General features: G+C 44.7%; 1 protein-coding gene across 1 annotated transcript; it reads left to right on the top strand.

Annotated features, from left to right (window-relative positions):
* Window positions 1–8,261: 8,261 nt before the first annotated feature.
* LOC124247242 (keratin, type I cuticular Ha3-I-like) lies at window positions 8,262–10,455 on the top strand (the record flags this gene model as incomplete). The annotated part of the gene is made up of 4 exons (XM_046676314.1): window positions 8,262–8,681; window positions 8,787–8,869; window positions 9,399–9,555; window positions 10,411–10,455. Coding segments are annotated over exons 1-4 (633 nt in total), but the record flags the coding sequence as incomplete, so codon positions are not given.

Raw genomic sequence — 10,455 nt, 5'->3', positions numbered from 1 at the left:
GATGTCTTTCTCATTGGTATTCATTTGTTTCACTGCGCCCATCACTTGAGCACTCTATAAAAAGCCACTTGAAAGTCAGGCCATATAATGGCCTGACTCTTGGATACAGGAGCTGTTCCATGCCTGGTGGGCAGATGGCTGGCCTGTTGCCCTGAACCCAAGGGTGAGGCAAGGCGCCAGGAGGGAGGACAGGGTGGCTGCCATGCTGTGGCCCCTCTCTTCTCTTGATCATTCCTGCGTCTTCTCACTCTCCACTCTTGACCTGGACATCTCCTCAAGCTAATTGGATCCAAATCTGAAGTGAGGGGGCATGAGCTGGGGGCTGGAAGGAGGCTCTGGAAAGCTCATCTTTTCTCAGCAGGAAGTTTGAGGTCCATGGCTGTAGTTTTGGGTTACTGGTGGTCTAGGCAGCCTCAGGACCACTCAGTGAAAGGACCCTGTGGCTTGCCGGCCGTGCCCAGGACATCCTCCTTCCCCCTGTGTAGGTGGATCATTACCAGCCTGGACTCTAGCTGCTCGCTTCCCCTCCCAGCTAGGGGCTCAGAGATCCCATCGACTTTTCCTTTGATGCTTCCACCTGTCTCAATTCAATCCGACCTGTACCTGTTGAACTCCTCCTGGATGGTGGGGAGGCGAGAGACACATAAAAACGACACAGTCCTGGCTGCAAATTAGTTATAATTTGTTAAAAGGGATAAACCTGGTCCCCAAGTAGTGCTATTATAAGGCATAGTCCCCGGCACTGTGAACAGTCAGGCTGGTGCCGCGAGGAATACTGAAAGTGACATGAGCGTCCACAAGAAAGGGTGTCTTTCTTTAACTCGAATGAGGAGCCACAACAGTAATAAGCATGGGCTTGCTAAAACCGCAGAGGACCATTTTGACATGAAGTGATCAGAGGGCACCCAGGTGTCTACCTTTTTCCACTAACCCAGCCCATCTCACCAGGCTTTCTGAGGCTGGTATCAGACCCCTCTTTGGAGAAACACAGTCTTGTGTACTGAAGTAACCAAATGGATTGAAATTATATATTTTTAAAATAAAGCAATTATTTATCCTTTCTATAATTATTGCCTTGATTCTTATTTTTAAAGCTCAAGTTCCAAGACAGATTCAGATTTACACAGCTTGCTACTTGGCTCGTGAGAAGCCTGTACCCCGAATTCCTTCTCTGGTGTGATTTACCACCGTGTCTGTGATTTCCTCCAAATGCAAGGTCAAGCTCAGTTGAGAGGCCCTCCCTAATTTTGCTTCTTCCTTTATTCCACACCCTGCTTACGTGTGTTATTTTATAATAGTACAAAAGTAATACTGATAGCTCTTGTGATAGGCAGAATAATTGCTCCCCTCCCTGACCAAAGATGTCCACGTTCTAATTCGTAGAAAATGGAAATACTTTAGGTTACACACAAAGGGAAATTAAGGTTGTGGATGGAATTAAAGTCGCTCATCAGCCGACCTTAAGACGGGAGATTATTTTGGCTTATCCAGTGGGCCCAATGTAGTCGCGAGGGTTCTCAAAAGTAGAAGAAGGAGGCAGAAGAGAGTGAGAGGGAGCTAGGACTGTGGACACAGGTCAGAGCGGTGAGATATGAGAAGGACATGACGTATGATTGCAGCATTTGAAGATGAGGGAAGGAGGCCGTGAGCCAAGGAATGGAGATGGCCTCTAGACGCTGGTAAAGGCACAGAAAGGATTCTTCCCTGAAGCCTCCAGGAGGAACACAGCCCTGCCAGCCTCTTGGTTTCTTTTTTTATGGTGGTAAAATATGGACGACATAAAGGTTACCATTTTAACAGCTTTTAGTGTTGAATTCTGGGGCACTAAGGACGTTCTCATTGTTGGGTCATCATCACCACCAGCCATCTCCAGAACTTCTTCATCACCCCAAACTGAGCCTCTCTATTCCCTCACTTCCCAATCCCCTCTGCCCCCAGCCGCTGCCGACCTCTGTTCCACTTTCTGTCTCAATGAATTTGACTATTCTAGGTGCCTCATAGAAGCGAAATCATACAACATTTGTCCTTTTGTGTCTGGTTTACTTCACTCGGTACATAGTGTTGTCAAGTTTCATCCATGTTGTAGCCTCTATCAGAATTTTTTCCTTTTAAAGATTGAATAATACTGCATTGTACGTATACAACACATTTTGTTTGTCCATTCATCCATTGATGGACAATTTGGGTTGTTCCCATCTTTCGACTCTTGTGACTGTTGGGTCCTAAGTATTTCATTCTTTTTGATATTATTGTAAATGTATTTTTTTCTTAATTTCCTTTTTTGATTGTTCATTGCTAGTGTATAGAAATGCAACTTGAAACCTCGATTTTAACCCAGTGAGAGTAAAACTTTGATTTTAGACCCATGTCAGACTTCTGACCTACAGAACTTGAAGATAATACATTTATGTTATTTTAAGCCACTAAATTTGTGGTAATTTATGACAGCGGCAGGCGGAAACTAACACAGCTCCCATCTGTTGAACATCATCTACGGGCTAGGCAAGATACTAGGTGCTTGTCTTACTTAATCTTTATGACAAGGCTGCAAATTAAACCCATTTTAAAGATTAGGAAACTGAGCCTTGGAAACTTGCTTGAAGTCACAGTTGGTGATTAGTAACTGTGGGATTTGAAGCAGCTTCTATCTATAGTTGTACATAAGACAACTCTGTAAACTATGGAGAATGATTAAAAAAATCAGAGCAGAACAAATACATCCAGGTCAATGACATTCTTCAGAGTTGGCCCCTACATATAGATTTCAACCAATTTTTGGCAAGTCTTTTTAGGAACTGACTTTAGAGTCATTATGAGCCACATATATGGAGGTTTTGTTCTTTTTTAAAAAATTATCTAATTTGATTGTCTACCTTATTCACAAGGTTTCTCTTTGAACGGCTTCCATAAAAGAAAATCCATCCTTAAAGGACAAAAGGTTGCTATCAAAAAACTGGATATGAAAAACATACAGATATTGTCAAAACAGAAAGTTCCGAACATGTTTTGAACAGAGATAGCAGCACTGGAATAAATGGAAATTCTTTCCAGAAGCTAATCTTTTTTTTGATTTGTAAATTCTGCCATGTTTTTTAAAAGACAAAAATCTCATTCTTCATGGCTCCACCTTAATTTTGTAAATAAATGTGTCCTACATTCCCTTAAACATCTCCGCGTGGCTTTTGAACTGTTTCCAGGTGCTCTTTCATCATCGCCAAATACACACACGAGGACAGTGCTTCTTGACCTTGGTTGTGCTTTGGAATCACCCTGGAAATTTAAAAAAACACTGCGCCTGAGTCTGCCCCCAGAGTCTGATTTCGTGCCCTTGGGGTGCAGCCTGGTCACTGGGACTTTGAGAAACTCTACGGCTGATCCTAAGGAGCCAGGTTGCAGCCCACTTCCCCGGACCTGGGTTCTAGTTCTCACTTATCCTCTCATCAGCTCTGTGTCTTTGGACAATATGTGTAGTTTGTCTGAACTTCAGTTTCCCCAAAGGTAAAGTGGAGTAACAATCTCTTCTCTCCCTGCTTTATACAGCTGCCAAGAGGATCATGGAAGATTAAGTTTATGGACACTTTGTAAACCAGATATTCTTATTAGGATTATTAATCATTTTGATTGTTGCTGACCCAACACTAAGCTAAGCTGCTGCTGCTTGCTTTTTTAAATCGAGGTCATAATAGTTTATAAAATTGTGAAATTTCAGTTGTATATTATCATTTGTCAGTCACCATATAAATGTGCCCCTTTACCCCTTATGCACACCCCTCGACCCCCTTCCCCTCTGGTAACCACTAATCTGTTCTCTTTGTCCATGTGTTAGTTTATCTTCCACATATGAGTGAAATCATACAGTGTTTGTCTTTCTCTGTCTGGATTATTTTGCTTAACATAATACCCTCAAGGTCCGTCTATGTTGTTGTGAATGGGACGATTTTGTCTTTTTTACGGCTGAGTAGTATTCCAGTGTATGTACATACTGCATCTTCTTTATCCAGTCATCAGTTGATGGGTACTTGGGTTGCTTCCACATCTTGGCTGTTGTGAATAATGCTGCAATGAATATAGGGGTGCATAAGTCTCTTTGAATTGTTGATTTCAAGTTCTTTGGATAAATAACCCAGTAATGGGATAGCTGGGTCATACGGTATTTCTATTTTTAAATTCTTGAGAAATCTCCATAGTGTTTTCCATAACGGCTGCACAGTTTGCATTCCCACCAGCAGTGTATGAGGGTTCCCTTTTCTCCACATCCTCGCCAACATTTGTTGTTTTTTATATTGGTGATTACAGCCATTGTCTTGGGCGTAAGGTGATATCTCAATGTAATTTTGATTTGCATTTCCCTGATGATTAGTGATGTTGAACATCTTTTCATGTGCCTATTGGCCATCTGTATATCTTCTTTGGAAAAATGTCTGTTCATATCTTCTACCCATTTTTTGATCAGATTGCTTTTTTTTTTGTTGTTAAGTTGTGTGGGTTCTTCATATATTTTGGAGATTAACCCCTTGTCAGATATACGATTTGCAAATATTTTCTCCCAGTTGGTGGGCTGTCTTTTTGTTTTGTTCCTTGTTTCCTTTGCCTTGCAGAAGCCAAGCTAAGCTTCTTAAGGATAGAAATGTATGCTTATCTTTTTTTGGTTTCACGTCTAACAGTGGAATTTATACACTGTCCTCTCGTCTTTCACACCACCACTTCTTTCTCCAGTCCCCCACCCAGCTCCGCACCAACAGTATATCCTCTACTCAGCATTGTTTGGTACTGTTTCATCCCAGGCCCATCTTCTGTTCAGGGTCCTAGGTCCCTTTCCAGTTGGCACGTCCAGTGCTCTTTGGTAACCTGTTTTATTGGCTCCTGGGCTGTCCTGGTCTGAACTCTCAAGCCCACTGGGCATGTCATTCTCAGATGCTTGGCTTTTCCCCAGCGTTATATCCTAAATATTTTTGCTGATTCTTTTCCTTTCAATTTCCCTGAAAATTTTATATTTGCTATGGAGTAGAGCTAAGGCATTTTTTTTCATCCTTATATCTGGGGTCAAAGTCATCATTTGTGTTCTTTGAGGCCTGAGCCTGTCAGCGTCCACAGGAAGAGCAGGGCTGTCCAGGAGCGCTCATCATTTTCCTCTATAAAAGCCCATCCCATTACTTCCAGGAGCCACGCCTCATCACCAGCTTGTGAGATTTGTCACTCTTTAGCCCCCATTTTATTGAAGAGCAAAGCAATATATAGGAAGCCTAGGTGTGTCTTCCAATTTGTCCTCAGAGCTGACATCAGAATTCACGATCTCGTTTCCATGTTTTCTCCCAGTTCTTGTGTTTTGACACACTCTGACTAGGCAGTGTCTCATCTCTCTAATTCACAATGAGATGTGATGGGCCAGGCAGATTTGAGTCTACTTGCTTGTGTCATTTGGACAGGTTAAATTTCTTCCCAATGTCTCAGATTCTTCGTCTCTGATGCACAGTGACAATAATGGAATCCAGACACCCAGAGTTATGGGTGAGGATGGAACACTGTGTGTGGAGGGTCACAGTAGACTACCAGACTGGAAAGTGATCTATTGATATTCATTTCCTTCCTACCTCACTGTTTGGGCCTCAATTTTCTCCTCTGTAAATTCAGATCCTTCTAGCTATAGAATTCTTTGACCTTAGGAAACAGAATTTACATCTGAGGTAAACTTTTACAGGGCTAAAAGTTTAGGGCAAGGCAGGTAGTCTTTCTCCCAGATTCTAAATGACCTTAGGTCATGCCATTGTGCCTTTTCATTTGCTTAGATGATAAACAAAGGCAATCTAATTTCTAATCTGGACACATCAACCAATTATGAAAAGGATGACCATTTCTCTGTAGAGAAAAGTTAATGAATATAACTTGGTCTTAGTTCAGGAAGGCGCCATAGAGAGTAGCAAGGTGAGATGACTGCTTGGGCAGAGAGGCCTTTGGAGGACTAATGGGGTAGGGAGGGTTTGGGGAACAGGGCCCCAATGAGAACCAGAAGCAAAACCTATAAAGAGAATGGCAATGGGCAGAAATGAATCTAAGATTTCCTTCTCCTCGTAAAACCAGAGAAGCTTCTATCCCAAATGTTTGCACTGTGTTTAGGTATTCAGGCTCAGGAGTTAGGCATCTGAATTGTTCAAGTCCTAGCTCTGCCACTTAATTGGCTGTGTCTTCAGAAAATTCTGAGCCTTTCTCAATCTGTTAATTTATCTGTAAAATGGGAATAATTTTATAGGCCAATCTTACAGGTGGTTGGGAGAATCAAACGACAAATGTGCCATAGCACTTAGCACCTTGTTTGGCACATAGTAAGTATTCATGAAATGGTACCATCATCATCATCATCGTCAACATCACCACCACCATCATTACTATGAATGCTTGTATGGAAACATAAGGCTGGAGGATTCACAGAGGATGAGTAGAACCCATTTCAATGCCAGTACAAGAAAGGAGGCTTTGGTGGCAATACAACTCCATGTAGAGAACTTGCCCTCCTCAAGAACCACCCCAAATAAGATAGCCAAACCCACAAGATCAGGAACTTAGCAGAGAAGTTTGGGACAACAGGCCATCTGCCAATTTCCTATTCCAGCCACCAAGTGTAAAATTTGCATTTGTGTTGATTAATCCATTAATATAGTTCTGTGCCCCTAGTGCTTGCAAGATAAGTGAATGAGGTTTGATCACCACTGGGTTGGCGTGGACAATGTGCCCAGTGTCTGCTCAAGAAAACTGAATATTCACAAAATTCTTCATCTGAGCCAACAATAGTAGGAGGAAGGTTACATAAATAATCATCATCACCCCCATCTCTAACCATTTTTACACAAAATATCTTACTTAACTTTCACATCGTGTCCTACAAATAATCTTTTGGGACTTCTTTCTGAACTCTGATTTTGCTTCTGTGCGGAATGAAGGACAGGTAGAGTGACAGAGAACAGAAGTTGAGATGGGAGGGCTACTTTGATAAGATGCATTATTGGGCAATAGGGAGATTTCCAAAGGTTTGGAAGAGTCAAACGGTCTCTCATCTCAGAGGTGACAGAGAGGTGATCACTCATCAGAGATGGTGTTCGCTTCTTAGGGGTGACAGTCTCTCATGGGCACTGTGCCTTGTTCCGAGAGCATCTCAGGCTGGCAGATTCATACCTCGAGGGGTATTCAGTGCTCTCAGAAAGAAGAATAAGTCTAAGAATAAGGTGAGAGAAATTTCCAGAGACTTTGAGATATGGTCACCGTGGATAGCTCTGAGCATCTCCTTCTGGTTTTCCTTTCTTGTTGAGTCTGAAGTATTATGCTTCAGATTTGTTTCAACACTGCCACTGGATCTCTCACTCTGTGGATTATTCCCAGCATAATTTTCCTTCTAGATGTTTCTTCCCTTTCTCATCTTTAGGGAGATTGTTGCTTCAGCGTAAGTAAACATTTTCTGTAAAGGGCCAGATAGGAAATATTGTAGGCTTTGCAGGTCATGTTGTCTCTGTTGCAACTACTCAGCTCTGCCATGGTAGCACAAAAGGAGCCGTGGACAGTACCTGAATGAAGGAGCATGGCTGTGGCCCAACAAAACTTTATTTACAAAAAAAGGCAGCAGGCTGAACTTGGCCTGGGGGCCATAGTTTGCTGATCTCTGCTTTAACGTTATTCTCATCCATCCAGCTGGTTTCCTTTCCCAACCAGCAACACTTAATTCAATCTCTCCATGTATTGACAAATGCCCTAAGCCCTAACCAATACTCTCACTGAGTAACGCTCAGGATGCCTGCAGCTAACACACGACAAGTTTCTGCTATAAAGACAAGTTGAACTGAACACTGAAACGTGGGTGGACTGGAGAGAAGAGGGCCACCCAGAAGATTGTTCACTCCAAACTCTCTTTCCAGGGAGTCTAGCGGCAGAACCTCACGAGTGACGAGTCCCAAACAACTCCACCCCGTGTCCCTGGCTGTCGTCCCTTCTGAGTAATGGGGAGAGCCATTTGGGGCTGGGCTGATCCTGCCTTCTTTGAAGCCATCTGATGACACCCTGATTTCACCAACCACTAGCACCCAGGAAGACCCTGGTATGACACAAGCTGAGTGGAATAATTTTATGGGATGAGAGGGGACTCTTTGGCAGCATCTAACTATCATATTTTGGGGAAAAAATTAGCTGAAAGGAATTAGCTGGAAAATTAGGAAAGGAAACTATGCTGTATGCCTAGTCCCCACCCACCATTAAGAGTATAAAAGGACCACGGAGGAAGGAGAGACTCAAACCTCATCCACGTCCACCTCCATCAGCTCACCTGCTCTTCCATCAACTCTCACAGCACCATGCCTTACAGCTGCCTCCTGTCCAACCTGAGCTGCCGCTCCACCTGCTCCTCCCGGCCCTGCGTGCCCCCCAGCTGTCACGGCTGCACCCTGCCCGGGGCCTGCAACATCCCCGCCAGCGTGGGCAGCTGTGGCTTGTTCTGCGAGGGCTCCTTCAATGGCAACGAGAAGGAGACCATGCAGTTCCTGAACGACCGCCTGGCCAGCTACCTGGAGAAGGTGCGCCAGCTGGAGCGGGAGAACGCGGAGCTGGAGAGCCGCATCCGGGAGCGGTGCCAGCAGCAGGAGCCCGAACTGTGCTCCAACTACCAGTCCTACTTCCGCACCATCGAGGAGCTCCAGCAGAAGGTGAGAGGGTGGTGCCCATGTACGGGCACAGCAGGAGCTGGCTGTCTTTGAACAGCAAGACATTCTCAAGTTCAAGTGGTCCTCACAGTAGAATCTTGTTTTCAGATTCTGTGTGCCAAGTCTGAGAATGCCAGGCTGGTGGTGCAGATCGACAATGCCAAGTTGGCCTCTGATGACTTCAGAACCAAGTACGTTGAGACTTTTGGGCCAGGTAACCTCCAAGGCCCCCATGGCTTTTTCGTGGCCCTATGGGCCTAACATTGCCTTGAAGGGAAGAGAAAGCCATTTCTCCCTTTTTATTTCTCCTCTTAAGGCTGGTTATGTAAAACCAATTTCAAACAGAGATCCAGACTCATGCACTGTCTGCTCTTCCATCTATATTGGTCTTTCCGGAAGGCCTTCTTAAACCCTCAAATTCAGAAACTGAAATTAATTGTTCTTGGGGAATGGATTGATTTGATGGAATATTAACCAATAAAATTGAGAGGAGAATGAGAGCTTCCACTTCATGAGGCCCCATGGGTGCCTTCTGGGGTTAGGGTGAGTGAGGGGCCTCTCCAGCCTATCCATGCAGAGCTTGAGGGAAACATGGAAGGGAAGAGGTGGAAAACTGGATAAGTTCACAGAGAGCCAGGACCAGCCCATGCACACAAGATGCGGGACAGGGAGATCGGCTTCTTTCCCAGCTCATCCTCCCACTCCAATCTGTGTGTGCAGGTATGAGACAGAGCGTTCCTCGCGGCAGCTGGTAGAAGCGGACATAAACAGCCTGCGCAGGATCCTGGATGAGCTGACCTTGTGCAAGGCCGACCTGGAGGCCCAGGTGGAGTCCCTGAGGGAGGAGCTGCTCTGCCTCAAGAAGAACCACGAGGAGGTGAGAGGAAACGAAAAAAAAAAAAAAATAGGCTTCAGAGCTAAGCCTTTAGCACTGGGAATCAGGAGGCAATTGCTGTCAGGATCCTTGGGCTGGGACCCTTCTCTGAAGAAGGTCAGCTCAGGGAATAAGGATGCTATTCCCAAATCAAGGAGTGAGGTGAACTGTGAGCATTGGGCAGGTGGTAGAGATGCTAAGGAAGGACATCCATTTATTGAGCCCTGCTCTCTGCTGGTCACTGTTAGGTCCTGAATTTGGTGGTAGAGATGGGGGAAAAAAAAGAAAGAAGACATGGCTTCCTATTCAAAGAGCTCACAGTCAGTCTGTAGTTTTGGCAGATGGACATGTAAAGCGTAGTGTGTAATACAGGCAGCGTGAACTAAGTACTGCATGAGATACATGAGTGGCATGCTCTGGAACAATCCAGTCTGCCGGAAAGGAGATAGGGGACTCTTCTCAGAGGCAAGTCATGGGGAGGAGGAGGATTTTAATACTGGGGTCTTGTGATCGGAGGGAAGAGGCTGAGTAAAGACAGAGAAGTGGTGAAGCAGGGTATATTTGAGTGTGGCCTATGGGCTGGTATGGCTGGGTGTGCAGTACCCACAGGGAGGTGATGGGAAATGGGGTGGGAGCTACAAGTGCCAGAAAGTTTGGACTTAGTCTTATAGGAAATGGGAGCTTGTTTCAGTTTTGTGGGAGAGGAATCGATGTGATCCCTACTTGGGTTTATTCCTGCAATACCTGTGTCAGGATTCTACTTTCAGGGCATTTTCAGTAGCATTGTGCTGACTTTCGTACAGCACCAAGACAGCAGATCCATTTCTGTGGGTTCATTCCTTCCCCTTCCTCCAACAGGAAGTCAACTCCCTGCGTAGCCAGCTTGGAGACCGCCTCAACGTG

Source organism: Equus quagga, chromosome 11 (genome assembly GCF_021613505.1).
Source record: "Equus quagga isolate Etosha38 chromosome 11, UCLA_HA_Equagga_1.0, whole genome shotgun sequence".
In the NCBI taxonomy this organism is placed as follows: domain Eukaryota; kingdom Metazoa; phylum Chordata; class Mammalia; order Perissodactyla; family Equidae; genus Equus; species Equus quagga.
The sequence above is the reverse complement of the archived record's forward strand: the minus strand, read 5'-3'. Positions and strand labels throughout refer to the sequence as shown.